Source organism: Vigna umbellata, chromosome 4, assembly GCF_029865625.1.
Source record: "Vigna umbellata cultivar VRB3 chromosome 4, Vumbellata_1.0, whole genome shotgun sequence".
NCBI classification, from domain to species: Eukaryota; Viridiplantae; Streptophyta; class Magnoliopsida; order Fabales; family Fabaceae; genus Vigna; species Vigna umbellata.
Genome location: NC_142168.1, coordinates 54239249 through 54266088, shown reverse-complemented (window position 1 = coordinate 54266088; position 26840 = coordinate 54239249). Strand labels below are relative to the sequence as shown.

General features: G+C 36.5%; 1 protein-coding gene and 1 pseudogene across 1 annotated transcript; both read right to left on the bottom strand.

Annotated features, from left to right (window-relative positions):
- Positions 1–363: 363 nt before the first annotated feature.
- Positions 364–2118, bottom strand: LOC124838086 (uncharacterized). The gene is made up of 2 exons (XM_047313604.2): positions 1227–2118; positions 364–725 (listed from the first exon to the last, which is right to left on the bottom strand). Exons 1-2 carry the CDS (start codon positions 1938–1940, stop codon positions 606–608), a joined length of 834 nt encoding a protein of 277 aa, XP_047169560.2. The 5' UTR covers positions 1941–2118; the 3' UTR covers positions 364–605.
- Positions 2119–13192: 11074 nt separating this feature from the next.
- Positions 13193–14377, bottom strand: LOC148200625 (uncharacterized; annotated as a pseudogene).
- Positions 14378–26840: the final 12463 nt, after the last annotated feature.

The window sequence follows — 26840 nt, the reverse complement described above, 5'->3', positions numbered from 1 at the left end:
TAATAATAATTTAAAAAATAATACTATATATTTACATACATACTTCATCAGTCACTTAATAAACCAACTCAATCTAACTAATTTATTAGTAAGTAAAAAAATTTTGAACTCAATCTAACCTATCACATGTTAATAGATTAAATGAGTTAACTCACTTAATTAACCTATCACGGATTGACGAATGAGCTGAAAGTTTTTAGTGAATAGTTCAAAATTTGCCAATATCAAATTTTAACTTTTTTTTTTAATCCAATCATACTTGAACGTATATTATACACATACTGTAAACTCGTTTAATTTCCTGTTTTGTTTTAACTGAGTTTGGTAATTACTAAAATCAAAACTGCTAGAAACATCTTGATATACTAATTCAAAAATAATAATCAAATAATAATAGAAGTTCCTACAATCTGTGACTTAAATTACAAGATCACAGAAAATATAAAGAGCAAACATCAACAATCTAGCATCATGGTTTTCTTTTTGACAGAAATCTGGCATCAGTTATTTACAGCAATATAGAATATGGCCAGATTCATAGATCTTATGGAACTATTCATCCATTGTACACTCCAATTGCTTCATGAACTCACCCAATCAATGCTTCACAGACCATCATAATAACCACCAACACTTATATGAGCTCTGCTCATAGGAGGAACACCTCTTGCTGCAGAAATTACATCATTTAATTTGGTTGCATGCTGCACCACTTGCTTAATCCTCTGAAATCATAACCAAACCAATCACTACTTCAAAATCCAACAACCAATTAAAACAACAATATTGGATCAATTGCAATCACCAAAAGATTCCAAAAATCTTGCCACAGGTAAACAGACTTTTTCTTTCCTTGACATTTCTCAAACAAACAAACAACAAAACCCAATACTAAATCATTCTCAGAATTTTACTCATGATCTATAATGTTGTCAAAAACTGTGACCAAACACAGTTGACACAGTAAAAAGTCACAAATGTATTGAATATTAAAAAACGATAAGTTTATACAGTTCTTAAGATGATAAACAAAAGCAGAGTTCTACTTCGGAGTTTCATGCTATAAAGGTTTTCATTACATGTCAGCATCAATCACAGAATTGAATCTTCATTCTAATAGAAAACCAACATTGAAAACAGTTATGAAACTCTAAAATCTTGATATTGTAGTTTCAGTTTTACAAGGAACAAACTCAGTGAAAATAAACAAACTGAGATTAGCTTACCTTGTCATCAGCATAGATCTGGAACCGGATCTTCTGATCCTGCTTTAGTTTGTTCCTTTGCTGGCTTCCAAAGAAGAGAACACAAATAGTAGCAGCTGCAACACCAAAAGAACATATGGCTCCAACACCAGTCAAACTCCATTTCCACAAGTTGAAACCACTGCTATTTTCTTCCTCCCAAGTGGAGTTCTCTTCTTTCTCACACACTTCCTTCTCCATAACCCTTCTTCTGGGTGAGGTGATGATCTCTATGGTTTCACCTTTGTCCTCAAATTTGAAGCCTCCTGCATCAATTGGAGGCAAGATTCCCCTGCTACTTGACTTGGGGGAGTCCATTTTCATGTCAGCAAATTCACTCTTCTCCTTAATCTTGAAGAAAACCTTCACTCTATCAGCCTCCACTGTCTCAAAATCCTTTGTTTTCTCTGATGGGGCAACTGCATCCAATCCCACAGGACCATTTTTCATGATGTCTTTCACCAAAACATCTTCTGGGGCCATGCCAATTCTTGGCTCCAATTCAATCGGCAAAGGAACTAGCTGAGTGCGCACCCTTGGTGGTGGTGGTGACGAGCAAAAGTAGTCCATGTCAAACACACTCTTTGAGTCCAACTTTCCCTTTCCAAGTGAATTCTTTTGCTTTTGCTTCCCACCATCTTCGTTGAAATCAAGGTACCCATCATCAGACAGAAACTCCCACTCATCAATATCCATTAAGATTGTTCAAGAGTGATCACAGAAAAACCAGGTTGGTTGATCTATTATGAGAAATAGAAAGAAAAACTGATCAAAGTATGAAACTTGGAAAATTGGGTGTCGAATTATTGAACCAAAAGATGCAAGCTTTTGGGGAATTTCAACACCATGAATGTCCCCTTATGGAAAACTCTTTCATGGTTAAGTGTTTATCTTTGTTGAAGATGACAATTTTGAGCAGGGTCCAGGTGGTCCCACTAGGGAGAATTACTTCTCAGATAGGGTTCCTTGATATTTCTTTTCAATTTTCTATAGGTTATTTAAAGGAGTATTAAAGTACACCAACAAAACAAAACTCAAACTCTATTATATATATACCTAAACAATAGGGAACAGTTAAATTTGAATAAAGCTCAGATTTTTATTCTGTGCCAAAAAGTATGGAAGTAATGACTAATGACCAAGTTAATCAAAGGTTCTACCTTTTACTTCCTACTTTGTTGATATCATTTAATGATTTTGTAACAACTACAAGTAGAGTGAGGCTTTCACATGAGAAGAAAAAGAAAATAAAAATTTATTTTGCTGCTTTTGCTCTTATCAACGGAGAGATTGTCGGTTGAATGTTGATAAAGACACAAAGAAAGTAAAAGAAGATAGAGTGAAGCCATATCACATCACATTGACATCGTCCATAAGTTTATTCTTCATTTTTTTAATCAAGTAGTTTAGATTTGCATTTATAAGCTACTTTTTCATATAATTTTTCATATAAGATCTATTATATTAACACAAATCATATATTGCTATATTGTATATATTATATGTACCGTATCAATTTTTAACAATTTATAACATATAAAAGTTATTGATATTATAAAATTGATAAAACAAAATTAATTTATTTTAAACATATAGATATAATGTTAATATAATTATCTAAAATAAATAATCATCTATCCCTTGGATAGATAGAGAGAAGGGGCAGAGTTTTAGGTTTTTTCATGTTGTCAAAGAGTTGAACAATGAAAATGGATTCCCTTAGCCAATTTAGCTCTTAATACAGGATCATTCAAGTCAGGTTTTTTTGTTATTGGGATAGGTGAATTCTTAGAGATCCATCCTCCAAAAGAACCGGATATGATAATTTTTCATCATCCGGCTCGAGCACTAATCAAATTTTTCAACTGTATCTATAGAATAAAATAGAAAAAAATGTATGTGTTATCCACACATATATGAAGATTCTAAATAATAAAAGAAACTCGATTCTATTCTCTTTTTCCAAAGTTACAATTTTTATTAAAAAAAAATAGAAATTGTTTCTTCGTCTTTACAAGAAAAAGGAGTAATTAACTGTGACGCGTTCACTAAAAAAAAATCCTTTTGTAGCGAATCATTTATTAAGAAAAATAAATAAGCTTAACACAAAAGCGGAAAAAGATATAATATTAACTTGGTCCAGAGCATCTACCATTATACCTACAATGATTGGCCATACCATTGCTATCCATAATGGAAAAGAACATTTACCTATTTATATAACAGATCACTATCTAAACACTAGTAAAAAAAAAGGAGATTCGGACTCGCACATTACGTTTCGGTTTCATCAAAACCGAAGCGTATGGAAACGCGGTGGCAATACTGTAATTCTAAACACACTATATGCCTCGATTCTCAATCAACCGGGGCTTAAAACACATACTGCTTCGGTTTCTAGAGCTAACCAAAGCATATAAGCTTTCAAAATTACCAAACTCTGACCTTTCAGCTGACAATTTTTTTGGAGAAAGAGATACTACCTCGGTTATCACTCAGAACCGAGGCATATATGTCTGCTCTTCCTGCCAAGCGTCTGACACCTTTCTAATGAGGCAGATATTACACCGGTTGCCTGGGGAACCGGGGCATATATGTCTGCTCTTCCAATGATAGTGCCTCGGTTCTGCAGTCACCCAAGGCAGTTTAGCCTGCTAAACAACTCCTCCCTCTAAACATTCTACGTTGCTTGAAACTGAGGCCATAGAGGCTTTTTCGCCTCGGGTGGGCGGCTAACTAAGGTATATGTCTCAATTTAATTTGAAAAATGACATTTACTAAAATGTTTATTGATAACGGTTGAAAAATCGTTATTTGTATACTTATTTTTGACATTAGAAACAACCTTTATGACTTAGAAACTAGCTTAAAATCATGCTTTTGCTTAAGTTTTGGAAATAAGATAGTTGGATGGGTTTTATGCTTGGTTTTCCTCGTTTTAGCAGGAATTAAGATGAATTGGATGAAGAAGTTGAAGTAGAAGGAGTTAGACTCAGAAAAGGAAGGAAAAATGCACAAAAGAAGAACCGTTGTCACCGCTGAGCGCCAAATTGCCGCTGAGCGCCATTTAATTCGGATTGGGCCTATTTTCTGTAATTTTTAATAAATTATATAAGGGTTTAGTCGACCTATGGTTGGTATCTTTGGACAGAAAGTGGTGAAATTACACTCCTTTCACCCCTTGGAGGCGAATTTTGGATGCGGAAGCTCCGCTCTTCAACTTTTAGGGTTCTATCTTTCATTCTTTTCATTATTTTCATCTAGTTTCACCATGTGTATGGTGAACTAAACTTCTATTGTTGTTGGGGAACCGATGTAATCCTTTGAAACTCTCATGTATTGAATTGGTTCTATATTTTATATGTTTTGCTTAATTAATTGTTAGGATTTTTCCTTTTTACTCTATGCATGCTTTGTTTAACTCATTCAATTGCATGATTATTGATTTTGTCACTATGGACACATATGAGAAAATCTAGAACTGGGGAAATTCTCCCAGAAGTAATATTACCTAGACATAGGAATAGGAGGATCAATTGCCTTTAAGCTTCTGTACGAATGTAATGCATGATTAATTGCTAGGGAGACAAGACATTGTAAACTAGTGATTAGAAGTAGGCTTTCTTCACCGAGACATCGGGTTTAAGGTAAATTAGAAAGTGACATTAACATTAATGAGGAAAGATGAATTCATGAATACATGAGAGTGGATAGGATAAGTCGGAAACCCCAACAACATTATCATTCCATATTTTACATTAATCACTTTTGCATCTTTCAATCCAATTAATCAAAACTTGCATTCATGTTTATTTTTCGCAATTCAACCACAATGATTTTGTTTACAAGTCTATATTAATCAAGAAATCACATAACTGTTTAGGTCGTGAGTTCTTTGGGAAACAATACTTGGTCTTACCATTTATTATTACTTGATACGATTCGGTATACTTGCCGATGTGTTAACAAGTTTTTGGCGCCGTTGGCGGGGACTCGTGGTTTAACTATTCTATTTGTGTGATTATTGATTAGCTTTGACTTGATTTTTTTTTAATCTTTTTATCTTTTTTATCTTTTTGTTTTATCCTTTTATCTTTTTTATCTTTTTGTTTTATCCTTTTATCTTTTTTATCTTTTTGTTTTATCTTTTTATCTTTTTTATCTTTTTAGTTTGTCGTTTCTATCTTTTTGTGCTAACAATTATTTCTAGGGTCTTGTTTTCTTGTGTATGCAGGATATAATTCGGACTAGGAGCAAGAAAACAACGGAACCTCTTCTTGAAGGATTGGACGAGAATATAAGGAGGAGTAGAATTCGAACATCTAGAGAATTAATTCCTTCTTCGGAGACACTTCTACAACCCTCACCACAAAGATCTAACCAAAGTACTGAAGAGATGGCCGGAGAGAATAATGGTAGACGTACTCTAGCGGATTACACCACTGTTGTTGGAAACATGGAGGTGAAACCAACGTTGATACAATTGGTGAAGAGCAACCAATTTAATGGGCTATCACATGAAAGTCCATATGAGCATCTAACCACATTCAATGAGATTTGCAACACTGTGAAGATCAATGGTGTGTCGGATGACGCTATAAAGCTTAGTTTGTTTCCTTTCTCATTGGGAGGCAATGCTAAGTTATGGTTGAATTCTTTCTCCGAGGATAGCTTTACTGAATGGGAAGTTGTGGTTTCAAAGTTTCTAAACAAGTACTTCCCACAATCTAAAATCAACAAAGGGAAGCAAGAAATTTCTTCTTTTAGACAAGGCATGGAGGAGACGCAAGGTCAAGCATGAGATAAATATAAGAGCTTGTTGAGAAAGACGCCCACTCATGGCTTTGACGAAGCAACGATAGTCATTATTTTCCTTGGACGTCTTAGTTCATAAACCAAATTGATGCCAGATGCCTCAACTGGAGGTAATATGAAATGCAAGACTCTAGAGGAAGCTTTTGAATTGATAGACAACATGGATACCAATGACAACGAGATGCATAGTGAAAGAGGAGCTCCAATTCAACAGAAGGGAGTCCTACAATTGCAATCTTAAGATGCCTTGCTTGCACAAAATAAAATCATAACTCAACAGTTGGAGAATTTGACAAAGACACTCGCTCAGTTGCCAAAGGAGTTGAAGAACGTTTCACAGGTTCAACAACAACTCTGTGAATTGTGTGGTGGTGACCATATCAATGGTCAATGTGCTTTTCCAGTGGAAGCCCTAGAAGATGTCAATTTTATGGCCAATCAATTTCAAAATCAATTTCAATACCGCCAAGGGAACTTCAACCAAGGGTGAAAACCTCACCCAAGCATGGGTCAAGGTAAAAATAGACAAGTTGGACAAACAGGACAAGTTAATAGACCACAACAGCAAAATCACTATGGCAACATGTATCTACGCTAAATGAGAGATCAACAAAGCTTGAAGAAACTCTTCAACAATTTATTCAGGTGACTATCTCCAATCACAAGAGTACTGAAGCTGCAATTAGAAATCTGGAGATACAGGTTGGCCAAATGGCTAAGAAGTTGGAGGATATGCTTGACAGGAGTTTTGGGGCTAATACTGAGGTTAACCTTAAGGAAGAATGTAAAGTTATTGTGAGTATATGTGATGAGAGAGTGGATAAAAAAGGTGAGGATGAGAGAAAAGAGAAAGAAAAGAAGAGGGGAGTAAAAAATGGTGAGAAAAGTGAAAGAGTTCTTCCTTATCCTAAGAGGAGTGAAAAATTTGATAAAGAGAGACAATATGAGCGTTTTAAAGAGATCTTCAAAAAATTAGAGATTAAAATACCTTTGACTGAAGCACTGCAACAAATTCCTGTCTATTGTTAACCCTCGGAGATGTAACTGAATCGTATCAAGTAATAAAATTGGTAAGACCAAGTATCCTTTCCCAAAGGACTCGCGGCCTAAACAGTTATGGGATTTGTTGATTATCTTAGACTTGTAACTGAAAATATTGTTGTTGAACTATGCAAAAATAAACATGAATGAAAGATTTTGATAAATGGACTACAACAATGCAAAAACAGTTGATGGATAATATGAATGATTATGTTGTTGGGGTTTACCAATTCATCCTATCCACTCTCATGCATTCAAGAATTCATCTTTCTTCATTAATGTTAATGCTACTTTCTAAATTACCTTAAACCCAATGTCTTGGTGAAGAAAGCCTACTCATAATCACTAGTTATATAGTATTCTAAAAATTATAGAAAAGTGGCCCAAGGCCCATAAAAATGGTGCTCAGCAATAAGTGCGATTCTTCATTTTGACGCTCAGTTGCATTTATGCCCCTCAACGGTGACTATGGGACCTCAAGAACACCGCTCAGCGGTAATTTCCACTGAGCGGTACTCGTGTCTTCTCTTTTTGTGCACTTTTCTCTTCCTTTTCTGATTCCAACTTCTTCCTACTTCACTTCTTCATCTAATTCATCTTAAATCCTACCAAAACAAGGAAAACCAAGCATAAAACCCATCCAACTCTCTTATTTTAAAATCATAAACAAAAGCATGATTCCAAGGTAGTTTCTAAGTCATAAAGGTTGTCTTTAAGGTCAATTTTAAGTATAAAAATAACAGTTTTTCAACTGTTATCACAACCCCAAACTTAGAACATTTCTTGTCCTCAAGCAAACAAGATGTAACTCAATCGTCCACCAATCCACACAATGGTTAACCACATTCAAAACTCCTTCTTTCAAGACAAGTAAGTACTCAAATTAGCTCATCACAAAGACTTCAATCAAGACGTGCATATGCTTTAGTGTTCACACCATCACATAATATCCAACAAATGTTATTTTCATGAATGATCAATCAACTAAGCATAGATGTTCTTATGTGTTCATGGAATCTTTCCTTACTAGATAAAGTGTTTCACTAAAACACACAAGTGTATAAGAGGTCACTCATCCATTCTACTATCACAATATTGCATGAATTAACTTTGCCTTTCATTTAACCACCGTAAAAAACATTCACAAGTAAGTTTCATCACAAGGACTTTTCTATGGCTTATAATGTGGCTGGGCTAACAAGAATATGGGTTTTTCTAGATCACAAGATCCTTGAGTTAAGTGAATCACCTAAACCATTCTTCCTTCTTCCCAACTTTCTTTTGCATTGAGTCTTTCTCTTTTTCTTTCTTTTCTTTTCTTTTTCTTTTGATTTTCACGTGCTTAGCTCTTGGCTCAATGCTTGTTATTTTCCCTTTCTAGACTTCCCAAGAACCCCAAACTTGAACATTTATCAATACCACAAAATATTTTCAACTCAACTCAAGGTAAAGTTTTTCAAATCATGGTCAAAGCTAAAGGTTCAGAGCATAGAACACATAGTGCTCTCTTTTAGTGGGCTAAAATCATGTATCTTGGCTAAAAAGGGTTACCAACAAAAGCCTTGATCATATGACACATACAAGCAAATGATTCCATCATAGAAAACCTGGGCAAAGTCATTTATGCTTTCAAAGTAATAGCATTCAATCAAAAACTCTGGATCTCGAAAACCTCACATATAGGCTCATTTAACCATTCCACATACACATCCTGCTTAGCATCATAATCAAAATCACAACATCATGCATTTGTTCACAAAGCTTGTGAACCATCACCTGTATCTCAGCATATAGTGCATGATGACAAATTTATGAAAACCCAAAAAACGGCGCCAAAAACTTGTTTAACCCTCGGCAAGTGTGACCGAATCGTATCAAGTAATAAACTCGGTAAGACCAAGTATCGTTCTCCCAAAGGTCTCACGGCCTAGTTAGTTATATGATTTCTTGATTATTTAAGACTTGTGAACAAATTCTTGAGGTTTCAAATGCAAAAGACAATAAGTAAACAAGTATGCATGAGTTTTAATCAATGTAAAAGAGGAACACAAACACTTGAACGAATTAGATGGATGAGTATGTTGTTAAGGTAATCAATTTCATCTTATCCACTCTCATATACTTTAGGAATTCATCATTCTTTTCATCAATGTTAATGCCACTCTCTAAATCACCTTGCAAGAAAGACTATCCTTAATTACGAGTTCATACAATTCCTACCATCCCTAATAATTAATTCTGAAGCACAGAAGCTTAAGGCAACCAACCCTCATATCCCTATGTCTAGGCAATATCCTATTGGGAGAATTTCCCCGGATCTAGATTTCCCCGTATGTGTCCATATCGACAAAATCAATAATCATGACATCGAATGAGTTAAACAATGCATGCTTTGAGCAAAGAGGAAAAACCCTAACTAATGATGAAAGAAAGCATGTATCTCAAATAAGATGTTTAAACACAAATTCCATATATGAGAGCTTCAAAAGATTACATTGATTCTCCAACAACAAGAAGAGTTTAGTTCACCATGTTCATGGTGAAACTAGATGAAATACAATAAAAGAGTGAAAGATAGAGCCCTAGAAAGTTGAGTAGGTAGCCTTAGCATCCTGATAACAGTTGAAAAACTGTTATTTTCATGCATAAATTGATACTAAAAGCAACCTTAAACACTTAGAAACTAGCTTAGAATCATGATTTTGTTCATATTTTTAGAAATAAGAGAGTTGGACTGGTTTATGCTTGATTTCATTGTTTTATGCAGGTTTTAAGGTGAATTTGATGAAAGAAGTAAAGAAGGATAGAGATGGAATCAGAAAAGAACTCAAAAAGTTCAAAAGAAGAGAAGCCGCAAGTACCGCTCAACGCCAGTTTACCGCTGAGCGGCACTCAGGAACACCCGTTTGCTCCGCTGAGGGGTGAAAGTGCAGCTGAGGGGAGAATTGACTACGCGCTGGTACCACTGAGCGGTGGTCTCTTGGGCTTAGGCCCACTTTTCTGTAATATTTCGAATAGTATATAAGCTTTAGGTGATGGACGAACGCCCGAGGAGAGACCGAAGACGTGACGCTGACTCCTCGAAGCTTCCTCCAGAGAGATGAAGACGCAGCGGAATGGAAACGAAACTCAAGATTGAAGTGGAAACTGAGAGCGAAACTCATGAAAACCTAGGATCTAAGGTTTAGTCGGTGGAAGTTGAAGGTATGGAAAATGAAGATGGTTTGTTCGGTGAGAAACCCTAGGAGGACGAAGAACTACTGATTTAATCGGTGGAAAGTGACTTACAATCGGTGAAAAATGGAATAGAAAGGCAGATCTGAGATTGTAGACAATGGAACTCTCGAGAGCGAGAGTGAGACGCGAAGAAGAAAGAGAATATGGAATGTGCGTGTCTGATGTGCGTGAAGAAAGAAGTGAGAGGCGCGGTCTGAACGTGGCTGACGCGTTGGATTGGAGACGTATTGGCAGCTGACGCGTGCCAGATGTGGCAGTGGAGGAGAGGAAGCGTGAAGGATGAGAAGCACCGTGAAAATGGAAAATGAAAGTGAGAGATGTGCTTGGAAGGTGGCTAGAGGAAGTCTTTGGACTCTCTAGCCTGACTTTCAAGAGAGAATAGTTTCTATTTCAGAAAGTCTAATTCTCATTAATCTCAAAAGTGACAATACAATAGAGGAGCTGGGTATTTATAGTAACCCATGCTCCTTAAGAGCTAAACTATAAAAAGTAAATTACAAAAAGAGGACTACGTCAAGTAGGATTCCATCATTAGGACTTCCTAGGGTTTGTATCTTTGGCTGGAGAAGACGCAAAACACACTTTTCACCCCTTGGGGGTAGAATTGGAGATGGTGATGGCTCTCCTCTTCTCTTTCTATGGTTTTTCTATCTCTTCCATTCTTTCATTATTGTTCATCTAGTTTCACCATTAATATGGTGAACTAAACTTTGTATTGTTGTTGGGGAGTCAATGTAATCTTTTGAAGCTCTCATATATGGAATTTGTGTTTAAACATCTTATTTTGAGATACATGCTTTCTTTCATCATTAGTTAGGGTTTTTCCTCTTTGCTCAAAGCATGTATTCTTTAACTCATTCGATGTCATGATTATTGATTTTGTCGATATGGGAACATACGGGAAAATCTAGATCCGAGAAATTCTCCCAATAGCATATTGCCTAGACATAGGGATATGAGGGTTGGTTGCCTTTAAGCTTCTGTGCTTCAAAATTAATTATTAGGGATGCTAGGAATTGTATGAACTCGTGATTAAGGATAGGCTTTCTTGCAAGGTGATTTAGAGAGTGGCATTAACATTGATGAAAAGAATGATGAATTCCTAAAGTATATGAGAATGGATAAGATGAAATTGATTACCCCAACAGCATACTCATCCATCTAATTCGTTCAAGTTTTTGTGTTCATCTTTTCCATTAATCAAAACTCATGCATACATGTTTACTTATTGTCTTTTGCATTTGAAATCTCAAGAATTTATTCACAAGTCTTAAATAATCAACAAATTGTATAACTAACTAGGCCATGGGTCCTTTGGGAGAACGATACTTGGTCTTACCGAGTTTATGACTTGATACGATTCGGTCACACTTGTCGAGGGTAAACATGTTTTTTTCGCCGTTTTTCGGTGTTAATAAGCAGGATGATCACCCAATCTCCTTGCATTGGTGTAAAATTCTTTCACCACTGCTATGTTAGCTGGTGAAGGGTAGGTGGCTAGCCTCCTCCAGTTCCTAGTCACCATTTGCTCTCCAAACTGTGGAGCTAATTCAAGAATCAATCCAGCCTTCCTTTCCTTTAAGAGTCTCCTATCTGGGACAATTTTGAAATCTTTCTCATGCTTGCAGGAAAGGAACTTGTTAGAATGAGTGCGTTTTGGTTCCTTATCCTTCCTCTTGGTTCCTATAGTCTTGTATCTCTTGCCAGATGAGGAGGCCATCCCTACATCAAATACAATCCCTCTTGGTCCACCACTGAGGGCAAACAGAACCCATCAGTGCAACCTATGCATCAAACCAGCAAGCAAAAGAGCCACAAAATCAATTCTTCCAGAATCGCGCTCAGGGGAAATTTTTGTTGAGCAGCGATTCTGTAGATTTTTCAAAATTCATTTTTGACTGTCCTATTCTCCACCCTTATGCAATCCTATTAGTTCCAGACCCAAATCAAGTATTTTAATCAGTTCAAACAGCAATTAATTCATCAAATCATGCATAAAAATCAAAATCCCTAAAGAATCATGCTTAAACAACCATGTTCAACTCAATTCATGCTTTCAAGAACCCTAGAATGAAAATTGCTTGAACTTACTTGAGTGGAGATGCTAGATGAATGAAGAATGCTCTAGGAATGTCAAGAAATCAGCCCCTAATAGCGATGCTCTCACCAAACCCCAAACTTGGATGGAAACCTAGTGAGAAAGTGAGTGGAAGAAAGGTTTTATAAAGGGGAAGAGGGAAAAAGTATAGAGAACTCTTGAGAAAGTGTTTAAGAGTGTGTGGGAAGAATGGAATATGAAAATAGAGGTAAAGTCGCACCCTAGAGTATAAAAATACCTTAATGGGCCCTACTCCAGCTGAGGCCAATTTAGCCAAACCAATCCACACCAATCTACAGTACTTCCGCTGAGCGGCATTTGCGCCACCTAATCTCCTTCTTCCTTGCTTGCCCTAGGTGTCTTATAATCATACCTCTCACTCACCTTATGCATTTATGTTCCCACATCACTCAAACATTCTATCCCTATCACGCAACTAAAACAGAATAAAAAAAAAATAAAATCAATCAACTAGGTTGCCTCCCAGGTAGCGCTTGTTTAACGTCACAAGCCTGACCCAAAATCCATCAACACCCATCAGTAGGTGCAAAAAACCTAGTATCCTTCAATAGATACTTAAGCACCTAGCATCCACAAGTAGATACTATACCCAAAAGTGTAAAAAATAATAATAAAAAATGTCCAAAGTTTATAAAATTACATCACCCATAAAAATTAAAGAAATTAATGTTCTCAAATCACTGGGATGCCTCCCAGCAAGTGCTCTTTTAACATCACTAGCTTGACCCAGTAAAGCTCAAGTTTCATCTTCAATGTTGGTGCTCATCTTACTGTCATCACACCAACTCATCAGCTGCTTCTGGTCCACCTTCTTAACTCTCTTTGACTGTGGAGATTCAATCTCTATCACTCCATTATCTTTATATTCTTTCACAACCTACAACTTGTTTTTGAATCTTACATGTTTACCAAGTTTGAGTTGCATCAAGTCATCATGAACCGTGCTTTCTTTGCCATCTTTTTCTTCTTCCCTAACCTGTTACAAGAAACAATTTTTACGTTTGAAGCCCGGCTTTGCAACTTTAAAGCTAGTCATGGGTACATCTTGACATGTAGGTTTATGACTAGCCTCTTCCTTTTACATCTGCTGCTCCTCTTTGAAGACATTAAAAATCACCCTTTCTTCTTGGTCTTGAAGCACTATCATCCCTTCATCTACATTGATGATGACCTTGGTCGTTTTCATAAACGGTCTTCCAAGAATAATTGGGGTCAAATTATCCTCCATCTCCATCACCACAAAGTCCACCAAGAATTTTAGTTTGCCCACACAAACCATAACGTCTTCCACTACACCATAAGGCTTCTTTGAAGATCCATCCGCCATTAGCAAAGTCACCTTTGTTGGCTTGACTTCAAGATCACCAGTTCGCTCAAATAAAGATAAAGGCATCAAATTAACACTTGACCCTAAATCAAGTAGGGCTTTCCTTATCTTTTCCTTCCCTATGACGCAAGGAATGGTAAAACGTCCTGGATCTTTCACTTTTGGAGGAAGTGGCTTCTTCTTAACATATTTGCACTCATCAATCTCCTCATCTAAATATCTTTTCTTTGTGGAGACTGGCTTCATATGCTTCGCATAAGCTGGAAATTGTTGCAATGCTTCATTCAAAAGTATATCAACCTCCAATTGATTGAAGATATCTTTAAAACACCCAAATTATCTCTCTGTCTCAATTCTCTCACAGCCTTTTGGATAAGGAAGAATCTTTTCACATATTTCAAAAATTTTCTCTCCTCTCTTTTCTTCTTTTTCTTTTCTCTCATGCTCTCCTTTTCTCTCTTCTTTTCTCTCTACTCTCTCTTCTTTTTCTTCTTTTCTCTCTAACTCAACTCTTTCAACATCCACACTCACGAAAACTTTACACTCTTCCTTAAGGTTAACCTCAGTATTAGCCCTAAAACTCTTATCAGGCATATCTTCCAACTTCTTAGATACTTATCCAACTTGCATCTCTAAGTATCTAATGGCCGCTTCAGTGCTCTTGTGTTTGGAAATAGTCACCTACATAAATTGTTGAAGAGTCTCTTCCAACTTTGTTGATCTTTCATTGAGTGAAGACACTTGTTTCCATAATGATGGTTGCTACTGTGGCATGTTGAATTGTCTTGATTGCCCAGCTTGTCCAGCTTGTCCTTGACCTTGACCCATGCTTGGGTGAGGTTTCCACCCTTGGTTGTAATTACCTTGGCGGAATGGAAATTGATTGGCCATGAAATTTAAATCTTATAAAGCCTCCACTAGAAAAGCACATTGACCATTGATATGGTCACCACCACATAGTTCACACATTTGTTGTTGTTGAACTTATGCAACTCCCTTTAGCTCCTTTGACAATTGTGCAAGTGTCTTTGTTAAATTCTCTAACTGTTGAGTTATGATCTTATTCTGAGCGAGCAAGGCATCATTTGATTGCAATTGTAGAACCCCTTTCTGTGGAATTGGAGTTCCTCTTTCAATGTGCAACTCGTTATCATTAGTAGCCATATTCTCTATCAACTCGGTTGCTTCCTCTAGAGTCTTCCATTTGATATTACCTTCAGCTTAGGCATCTAACATCAACTTGGTTTGTGAACCAAGACCTTCAAGGAAAAGAAGGACTACTACTGCTTCATCAAAGCCATGCGTGGGAGTCTTTCTCAATAAGCTTTTATACTGATCTCATGCTTTACCTAATGTCTCATCTATGCCTTGTCTGAAAGAAGATATCTCTTGCTTCCCTTTAATGACTTTAGATTATGGGAAGTATTTGTTTAAAAACTTTGAAACCACGGCTTCCCACTCAGTAAAGCTACCTTCTGGAAAAGAATTCAACCATAACTTAGGATTGCCTCCTAATGAGAAAGGAAACAAACTAAGTTTTATTGCTTCATCCGGCACCCATTAATCTTCACAGTGTTGCAAATTTCATTGAATGTGTGAGATGTTCATATGGACTTTCATGTGATAGCCCATTAAATTGGTTGCTCTTGACCAACTGTATCAATGTCGACTTCACCTTAATGTTTGCGGCATTGACCCTCAGTTTTGCTATACTGTTAAAATGTTAAGGGCCAACCACAGTGGGGTAATCTGTACGTCTACCATTATTCTCCTCGGCCATACCTTCAATGTTTTGATTTGACCCTTGTGGACATATCGGAAAAGGGAATAATTCTCTTGAAGTTCAAACTCTCCTCCTCCTTTTACTTTCGTCCAAGCCTTCAAGAAGAGGTTCCGAAGTGATTTTGCTCCTAGTTCGAACTATTGATGAACAAATCTTCAATCCCCGAACACGGAGTCAAAAACTTGTTAATCCTCGGCAAGTGTAACCGAATCGTATCAAGTAATAAAACATGGTAAGACCAAGTATCATTTTCCCAAGAGACTCACGGCACTAAACAATTATGTGATTACTCAACTAATTAAGACTCTAAAGAACACATTTTTGGGATTTTGAATGCAAATGCAATAAAATAAACATGAATGCATGAATGCAATTTGATCAATTGAGGTTAAACACAAGAAAGAATGGATGAAGTTGATGATATTGTTGTTGGGGTTTATATTTAACCTAATTTACTCTCATGCATTTATGAATTCGTCTTTCTTTTCATTAATGTTAATGTCACTCTCTAAATTACCTTAAACCCGATGTCTTGGTGAAGAAAGTGATAACAGTTGAAAAACTGTTATTTTCATGCTTAAAATTGACACAAAAAGCAACCTTTACACTTAGAAACTAGCTTGAACTCATGCTTTTCTTCATATTTTCAGAAATAAGAGAGCTGGGCAGGTTTATGCTTGATTTCATTGTTTTTGTGCAGGTTTTAAGGTGAATTTGGTGAAAGAAGTGAAGAAGGAGAGAGATGGAATCAGAAAAGACATCAAAAAGTGCAAAAGCAGAAGCCGAAGTCACCGCTCAGCGGTAGTTTATCGCTGAGCGGCACTCAGGAAGTCACGGGAGGTCCGCTGAGGGGCAAAATGGCCGCTGAGGGGAAGAAACGACTCACGCACTTACCGCTGAGCGGTACTTTACCGCTGAGCGGCACTTTTATGGGCTTGGACCTAATTTTCTGTAATTTACGAATAATATATAAGCTTTAGGGTTTCCTAGGGTTAGGTATCTTTGGCTGGAACGAAGCAAACACTCTCTCTTCCACCCCTTTGAAGGAGGATCTTGGATGCTGAGGCTTCCTCTTCACCTTTTTAGGGTTTTATCTTTCATTCTTTCATTGTTATTCATCTAGGTTCACCATGAATATGGTGAACTAAACTCTGTATGTTTGTTGGGGAATCAATGTAATCTTTTGAAGCTCTCATATATGGAATTTGTTTTTACATCTTTTATTTAAGATCTATGCTTTCTTTCATCATTAGTTAGGGTTTTTCCTCTTTGCGTAATGCTTGCATTGTTTAACTCATTCGATGCATGATTATTGGTTTTGTCGATACGGGCGCGTACGGGAAAGTCTAGATCCGGGGAATTTCTCCCAATATCATATTGGTTGTCGTTAAGCTCCTGCACTTATGAACTAATCATTAGGAATGCTAGGAATTGTATGAACTCGTGATTAGGGAGAAGCCTTCTTGAAAGGTACTTTAGAGAGTGGCATTAACAATGATGATTTGAATGTTGAATTCCTAAAATATATGAGAGTGGATAAGATGAAATTGACCCCCAACAACATATTCATACATATATTTCATTGAAAGTGTTTATCTTTTGCTTTTGCCATTGATCAAAACTTCATGCATACATATTTAATTTTCGTCTTTTGCATATAAAATCCAAATATTTCGTCTTTAAGTCTTAGCTAATCAATAAACCACACAACTAAACTAGGCCGTGAGTCCTTTGGGAAGAACGATACTTGGTCTTACCAAGTTTATTACTTGAACGATTCGGTCATACTTGCCGATTGAAAAACAAGTTTGTGACATCATATTTTGGTGTTCATAAATTTGTCCATCAGAAAGCCTGTCCTTAATTATGAGTTTAAGAAGGTTACATCTCTCCCAACAAGAATTAGGTTTAGCCCTCCATCGTCATGGAAGAACTAGATGAATAATGGAATGAAAGAATGAAAGAGATAGAAAAACCCGAGAAAGAGAAGAGGAGAGTCGTCACCATCCCCAAATCTACCCCCAAGGGGTGAAAAGTGTGTTTTTATGCTTAAGCCATCAAAAGATACTAACCCAAGTGATAACGGTTGAAAAACCGTTATTTTTATGCTTAAAATTGATACCAAAAGCAACCTTTAAGACCTAGAAACTAGCTTGAACTCATATTTTTGCTTTAGTTTTGTGAATAAGAGAGTTGAAAGTGAATTTAATGGTTTTGTGCAAGATTCCTTTGATTTTGTAGGCTAATTGAATGATTTGAAAGAAGAATTGAAGTACCGAATGATTGGAGTGCTAAAAAGTCAACCAGAAACCAGAAAAGTCAACTAGTCAACCAGAAAAGTCAAGCAGTCAACCAGAATGCTGAAAAACCAACTAGAATGCAAAAAAAGTGTGACCGAGTGGCGCTGAGCGGTAAAATACCGCTGAGTGGCACTTTTCAGCTGCCAAAATCACCGCTGAGGGGCAAAAACAACGACTGGGGGCAAAATGGATCATGCGGTATTACCGCTCAATGGTAAAATACCGCTGAGCGCCATTCTAAGTGGGCTTGGACCGGTTTTCTTTTGTTTTTATGGGCTTGGACTTGTTTTATGTTATTTTTATGCCCTATTTAAGGACTTGCACGTCCTAGGGTTTGTATCTTTGGCTGAGACGAAGCAAACACTCTCTTTTCCACCCCTTGAAGGAAGATCTTTGATGCTCAGGCTACCTCCTCCTCTTTCTATGGTTCTATCTTTCATTCTTTCATTATTGTTCATCTAGTTTCACCATGAATATGGTGAACTAAACCTTGTATTGTTGTTGGGGAATCAATGTAGTCTTATGAAACTCTCATATATGGAATTTGTTTTAACGTCTTATATTAAGATATATGCTTTCTTTCATCTTTAGTTAGGGTTTTTCCTCTTTGCTTATTGCTTGCTTTGTTTAACTCATTCAATGCCATGATTATTGATTTTGTCGATACGGGAACGTACGGGGAAGTCTAGATCCGGGGAATTTCTCCCAATAGCATATTGGTTGCCTTTAAGCTCCTGCACTTCAGAACTAATTACTAGGAATGCTACGAATTGTATGAACTCGTAATTAAGGATAGGCCTTCTTGCAAGGTGATTTAGAGAGTGGCATTAGCAATTGATGATAAGAATGATGAATTCTTAAAAGTATATGAGAGTGGATAAGATGAAATTGATAACCCCAACAACATACTCATCCATCTAATTCATTGAAGTGTTTGTCTTCTGTTTTCCTCCATTGATCAAATTCATGCATACATATTTAATTACTGTCTTTTGCATTAAAACCTACAATCAATTTGTTCTTAAGTCTTAAATAATCAACAAATCATATAGCTAAATTAGGCCGTGAGTCCTTTGGGAGAACGATACTTGGTCTTACCGAGTTTATTACTTGATACGATTCGGTCACACTTGCCGATTGTTAAATAAGTTTGTGGCGCCGTTTTTCGGTGTTCATAAATTTGTCATCAAGTTTTTTGCAGCGCTGCCGGGGACTCGTGGTTTAACTAATTCATTTGTGTGATTATTGATTATCTTTGACTTGAATTTTGAATTTTGAATTTTTAATTTATGTTTTTATTTTCTCTGTTTTTATTTTATTTTATTTTATTTTATTTTATTTTTCTGTTTTTATTTTTTCTGTTTTCTGTTTTTTTTTTTTTCTATTTTTATTTTATCTTCTTATCTCTTATTTTATATCTTCTTTATCTTTTTGTGCTAACAATTATTTTTAGGATTTTGTGCCTAATGCCTACAGGATGCAATTCGGTCAAGAATTTAACTATATGGGCACTCAATTCTACCAAGGTAAACAAAGGAAAGCAAGAGATATCATCTTTTAGGCAAGGCATGGAGGAATCACTAGGTCATGCATGGGATAGGTACAAAAGCCTATTAAGAAAGACTCCCACGCATGGATTTACGAAGTAGAAGTAGTCCTAATCTTCCTTGGAGGTCTTGGTTCACAAACCAAAATGATGTTTGACGACTCAGCAGGACGAAATATCGAATGGCAAACTCCAGAGGAAGCTACAGAAATCATTGAAAATATGGCTACAAGTGATAATGAACTAAACAGTGAAAGAGGAGCTCCTATTCAACAAAAAGGAGTTCTATAGTTACAAACCAATGATGCCTTGCTAGCACAGAACAAGATACTAACTCAACAATTGGAGACTCTCACAAAAATGCTTGCACAACTGCCAAAAGAGTTAAAGACTGTTGCACAGGTTCAACCACAGTTGTGTGAATTATGTGGGGGTAACCATATCAATGGTCAATGCACTTTTCCAGTAGATGCTTTAGAGGATGTTAACTTCATGGCCAATCAATTTTCATACCGTTAGGGGAATTTCAATCAAGGGTGGACAGTGATAACAGTTGAAAAACTATTATTTTCATGCTTAAAATTGATACTAAAAGCAACCTTTAACACTTATAAACTAGCTTGAAATCATGCTTTTGGTCATATTTTTAGAAATAAGAGAGCTGGACAGGTTTATGCTTGATTTCAATGTTTTTATGCAGGTTTTAAGGTGAATTTGGTGAAAGAAGTGAAGAAGGATAGAGATGGAATCAGAAAAGACATCAAAAAGTGCAAAAGGAGAAGTCGAAGTTACCGCTCAGCTGCAGTTTACTGCTGAGCGGCACTCAGGCAGTCACATTGGATCCGCTGAGGGGTGATTTGGCCGCTGAGGGGAAGAAAACAATTCACGCACTTACCACTGACCGGTAGTTTACCGCTGAGCGGCACTATTTTGGGCTTGGGCCTAATTTTCTGTAATTTTAGAATAGTATATAAGCTTTAGGACGTCCTAGGGTTTGTATCTTTGGCAGAGACGAAGCAAACACTCTCTTTTCCACCCCTTGAAGGAAGATCTTGGATGCTCAAGCTACCTCCTCCTCTTTCTAGGGTTTTATCTTTCATTCTTTCATTATTGTTCATCTAGTTTCACCATGAATATGGTGAACTAAACCTTGTATTGTTGTTGGGGAATCAATGTAGTCTTGTGAAACTCTCATATATGGAATTTGATTTAATGTCTTATATTAAGATATATGCTTTCTTTCATCTTTAGCTAGGGTTTTTCCTCTTTGCTTATTGCTTGCTTTGTGTAACTCATTCATTGCCATGATTATTGATTTTGTCGATACGGGAACGTACGGGGAAGTCTAGATCCGGGGAATTTGTCCCAATAGCATATTGGTTGTCTTTAAGCTCCTACACTTTAAGAACTAATTACTAGGAATGCTAGGAATATTATGAACTCGTAATTAGGGATAGGCCTTCTTGCAAGGTAATTTAGAGAGTGACATTAGCATTGATGATAAGAATGATGAATTCTTGAAAGTATATGAGAGTGGATAAGAGGAGATTGATAACCCCAACAACATACTCATCCATATAATTCATTGAAGTGTTCTTTTTGTTCTTTTCCATTGATCAAATTCATGCATACATGTTTAGTTATTGTCTTTTGCATTAAAACCTATAATCAATTTGTTCTTAAGTCTTAAATAATTAACAAATCACATAGCTAAACTAGGCCGTGAGTCCTTTGGGAAATCGATACTTGGTCTTACCTTGTTTTATTACTTGATACGATTTGGTCACACTTGCCGATTGTTAAACAAGTTTGTGGCACCGTTTTTCGGTGTTCATAAATTTGTCATTAGAAAGCACACCCAAGCATTGTTCACGGACAAAGTAGGCAAGCTGGACAAGAAGAGCAATTTAACAAGCAACAACAACAACCAACCTCATGGCAACAAATTTCTATACTTAATGAAAGATCAATAAGGATGGAAGAAACTCTTCAGCAATTCATACAGAAAACTGAATCCTCTCAAAAGAGCACTGAAGCTGCTATTAAGAACTTGGAGATTCAAATGGGTCAGACTACCAAGCAATTAGAAGAAAGGCCTAACAAAAATTTTGGGGCTAATACTGAGGTTAACCCCAGGGAAGAGTGTGAAGTGCTAGTGAGTGTAAATGTTGAAAAAGTTGAGTTGGAAAAAGAAGAGAGAGAAGAGCGAAAAGAGAGAGAAGAGAAAGAAGAAGAGAAAATTTGTGTGCAGATTGAGAAAGTGAGTAGAAAAAGAAAAGAAAAAAAGAAAGTGAGAGAAAAGAGAAAGAGGACGAGAGGAAGAGAGAGAGTATCATATGGAAAACCTCTTCGTCATCCAAAGAAGTATCATAGGAAGGAAAAGAAATTTAAGTGCTTTATGGAAATCTTCAAGAAATTGGAGATTAAAGTTCCTATGATTGAGACACTGCAACAGGTTTCTAGTTTGATCAAATTTCTGAAGAAGTTCAGTAGAAAGAAGAAAAACAAGATGGAACATGAGCTTTATTGGGTCAAGCTAGTGACGTTAAAAGAGCGCTTGCTGGGAGGCAACCTAGTGATTTAAGAACTTTTAATTTTTGGTTTGGTGATGTAATTTTGAACTTTTGGGTATTTTTGTTTTTGCTATAAGTTTGTTGCAGGGTTTACATCTATTGATGGATGTTATGCAGAAGAGTATCTACTGAAGGATACTATGTTTGTATACACCTACTGATGGGTGTTGGTAAGAAATATTTGCATCTGCTGAAGGGTGCTAGAGGATTTTGGGTCAGGCTCGTGACGTTAAACAAGCGCTACCTGGGAGGCAACCCAGTTGATTGATTTTATTTGTATTGTTTGTTTTGATTCTGCTTTAGTTGCATGATAGGGATTGAATGTTTGAGTGTTTTGAGAACTTACTTGCAGGGAACAAGTGAGGGGCATGAGTAGAAGGCCCCTAGGTTAAGTTAGGAAGAAGAAGAGCACTTCACGAAAGTGCCGCTGAGCGGCAAACTACCATTGAGCGGTAGTGTCGCAGAATGGGCTTAGGTTGCCCCTTAGCGGAACCCGAGCCCATAAGGGTATTTTTATACCCTAAGTCACGCTTTTGCCTCTATTTTTAGATTCTTCTCTGCACACACACTCCTAAACATTTTTCCAAAGGTTTTCTACATTTTTCCTTTCATTCCTCTTTAGAAAATCTCCCTTCCACTCACTTTCTCACTAGTTTTCCATCTAAGTTTGGGGTTGGGAGAGAGCATCATTGATGGGGCTGAGTTTTTCAAAACACTAGAGTAGGATTTGTTTTATCAATCACTTGTTTTTAGAATAGGGTTTGATGTACTCAATTGGAAATTTTGTCTATTATGATGGTTTGCTTATGATTGTTGTTTGATAAGTAATACCTGATGATGCTTTGATATTGATTGATGTTGAGAATGTGCACATTATATGCTTATACAGGTGGTTCACAAGCATTGTGAACAAATGCAAGATGTTGTGATTGTGATTATGATTCTAAGCAGGATATTATATGTGGAATGTGAATGAGTTTATGTGAGGTTTTGAGCTCCAGAGTTGTTATTGTTGAATATTATTACGGTGAAAGCATGAATGACTTTGCCCAGGTTTTCTATGATTGATTTACTTGCTTGTTTGCATCATATGATCAAGGCCATTTGTTGATAACCCTTTTATTAGCCAAATTCATAAATTTAGCCCACTAAAAGAGAACACTATGTGTTTTATCCTTTGAACCTCTAGCCTTGAACATGATTTGAAAACCCTTGTGGAAAAGCTTTACCTTGAGTTAAGTAGAAAATATTTTGTGGTATTGACAAATGTTCAAGTTTAGGGTTGTTGGAAAATAGAAAGGGAAATTGAAAGCATTGAGCTAAGAGCTAAGAATTAAGTATGTGAAAAGAAAACGAAAAAGAGAAAGAAAAGAAAAGAAAAAGCAAAGCTCAATGCAAAAGAAAGTTGGGAATAAATAAGAATGATTGTGTTTATATGTTTCTTTTAACTCAAGGGTTTTGTGATCTAGAAAAACCAATTTTCTTGTTAGCCCAGTCACGTTATAAGCCATAGAAAAGTCCTTGTGATTGATGGACAAATTTATGAACACCAAAATATGATGTCACAAACTTGTTTTTCAATCGGCAAGTATGACCGAATCGTTCAAGAAATAAACTTGGTAAGACCAAGTATTGTTCTTCCCAAAGGACTCACGGCCTAGTTTAGTTATGTGGTTTCTTAATTAGCTAAGACTTACAGATAAAATATTTGAAGTTTAATATGCAAGACAGAAAATAAACATGTATGCATGAAGTTTTGATCAATGGCAAAAAGCAAAAGATAAACACTTTCAATGATATTAATGTATGAATATGTTGTTGGGGGTCAATTTCATCTTATCCACTCTCATATATTTTTAGGAATTCAACATTCAAATCATCATTGTTAATGCCACTCTCTAAAGTACCTTTCTAGAAGGCTTCTCCCTAATCACGAGTTCATACAATTCCTAGCATTCCTAATGATCAGTTCATAAGTGCAGGAGATTAACGACAACCAATATGATATTGGGAGAAATTCCCCGGATCTAGACTTCCCCGTACGTGCCCGTATCGACAAAACCAATAATCATGCATCGAATGAGTTAAACAATGCAAGCATTAAGCAAAGAGGAAAAACCCTAACTAATGATGAAAGAAAGCATAAGTCTTAATTAAAAGATGTAAAAACAGATTCCATATATGAGAGTTTCACAAGATTACATTGATTCCCCAACAAACATACAGAGTTTAGTTCACCATATTCATGGTGAACCTAGATGAATTACAAAGAAAGAATGAAAGAATAAACCCTAAAAAGGTGAAGAGGAAGCCTCAGCATCCAAGATCCTCCTTCAAAGGGGTGGAAGAGAGAGTGTTTGCTTCGTTTCTGCCAAAGATACCTAACCCTAGGAAACCCTAAAGCTTAAATACCATTCGTAAATTACAAAAACTTAGGTCCAAGCCCATTAAAGTGCCGCTCAGCGGTAAATTACCGCTCAGCGGTAAGTGCGTGTCTTGTTTCTTCCCCTCAGCGGCCATTTTGCCCCTCAGCGGACCTCCCGTGACTTCCTGAGTGCCGCTCAGCGATAAACTACCGCTGAGCGGTGACTTCGGCTTCTCCTTTTGCACTTTTTTATGTCTTTTCTGATTTCATCTCTCTCCTTCTTCACTTCTTTCACCAAATTCACCTTAAAACCTGCACAAAAACACTGCAATCAAGCATAAACTTGTCCAGCTCTCTTATTTCTAAAAATATGAAGAAAAGCATGATTTCAAGCTAGTTTCTAAGTATAAAGGTTGCTTTTAGTATCAATTTTAAGCATGAAAATAACAGCTTTTCAACTGTTATCAGTGATGATGCTTGCTGGTAAGTGTTTTTGATTGTGGTTAAATGAAAGGCAAAGTTGATTCATGTGACATTGTAATAGTACAGTAAATGAGTGAATATCTCCTATACAGTTGTGTGTTTGAGTGAAACACTTTATCTAGTGAGGATAGATTCCATGAACACATAAGAACATCTTTGCTTAGTTCATTGATCATTCATGAAAACAGCACTTGTTGGATAGTATGTGTTTGAGTGATCACTAAAAGCATGTGTACATCTTGATTGAAGTCTTGATGATGAGCTAAATTGAGTATTTACTTGTCTTGAAAGAAGGATTTTTGAAATGTGGTGAACCATTATATGAATTGATGGAAGATTGAGTTACATCTTGTTTGCTTGAGGACAAGCAAAGTTTTAAGTTTGGGGTTGTGATAACGGTTGAAAAACCGTTATTTTTATGCTTAAAATTGATACCAAAATCAACCTTTAAGACTTCGAAACTAGCTTGAACTCATATTTTTACTTTAGTTTTGTGAATAAGAGAGTTGAAAGTGAATTTAATGGTTTTGGGCAAGATTCCCTTGATTTTGTAGGCTAATTGAATGATTTGAAAGAAGAATTGAAGTACCAAATGATTGGAGTGCTGAAAAGTCAACCAGAAACCAGAAAAGTCAACCAGTCAACTAGAAAAGTCAACTAGTCAACCAGAAAAATCAACCAGTCAACCAGAATGCTGAAAAACCAACCAGAACGCAAAAAAAGTGTGACAGAGTGGCACTGAGCGGTAAAAGACCGCTGAGCGGCACTTTTCAGCTGCCAAAATCACCGCTGAGGGGCAAAAACAGCAGCTGGGGGCAAAATGGATCATGCGGTATTACCGCTCAACGGTAAAATACCGCCGAGCGCCATTCTAAGTGGGCTTGGACCGGCTTTCTTTGGTTTTTATGGGCTTGGACTTGTTTTATGTTATTTTTATGCCCTATTTAAGGACTTGCACGTCCTAGGGTTTGTATCTTTGGCTGAGACGAAGCAAACACTCTCTTTTCCACCCCTTGAAGGAAGATATTGGATGCTCAGGCTACCTCCTCCTCTTTCTATGGTTTTATCTTTCATTCTTTCATTATTGTTCATCTAGTTTCACCATGAATATGGTGAACTAAACCTTGTATTGTTGTTGGGGAATCAATGTAGTTTTGTGAAACTCTCATATATGGAATTTGTTTTAACGTCTTATATTAATATATATGCTTTCTTTCATCTTTAGTTAGGGTTTTTCCTCTTTGCTTATTGCTTGCTTTGTTTAACTCATTCATTGCCATGATTATTGATTTTGTCGATACGGGAACGTACGGGGAAGTCTAGATCTGGGAAATTTCTCCCAATAGCATATTGGTTGCCTTTAAGCTCCTGCACTTCAGAACTAATTACTAGGAATGCTACGAATTGTATGAACTCGTAATTAAGGATAGGTCTTCTTGCATGGTGATTTAGAGAGTGGCATTAGGAATTAATGATAAGAATGATGAATTCCTAAAAGTATATGAGAGTGGATAAGATGAAATTGATAACCCCAACAACATACTCATCCATCTAATTCATTGAAGTGTTTGTCTTCTGTTTTTCTCCATTGATCAAATTCATGCATGCATATTTAATTATTTTCTTTTGCATTAAAACCTACAATCAATTTGTTCTTAAGTCTTAAATAATCAACAAATCATATAGCTAAACTAGGCCATGAGTCCTTTGGGAGAACGATACTTGGTCTTGCCGAGTTTATTACTTGATACGATTCAGTCACACTTGCCGATTGTTAAACAAGTTTGTGGCGCCGTTTTTCGGTGTTCATAAATTTGTCATCAAGTAGGAAGACTAACGCCGTATATAGCCTTCTAAATATTACAGAAAATAAAGCCCAAGCCCATAAGAATAATAGAAAACGGGTCCAAGCCCAAAACAGATCATAAAAATTATAGAAAATTGGCCGAAAGCCCAATAAAGTGGCGCTCAACTGTAAGTTAGTTTCTTCTATTTTGCCCCTCGGCT

What these genes read in the sequence shown, in the direction of transcription:
- LOC124838086 (XM_047313604.2), bottom strand. Translation starts at nt 1,940, where the DNA reads ATGGATATTGATGAGTGGGAGTTTCTGTCTGATGATGGGTACCTTGAT. An exon ending in AGATCTATGCTGATGACAAG is followed by an intron (nt 726 to 1,226) that starts GTAAGCTAATCT and finishes TTATGATTTCAG; the next exon opens with AGGATTAAGCAAGTGGTGCA.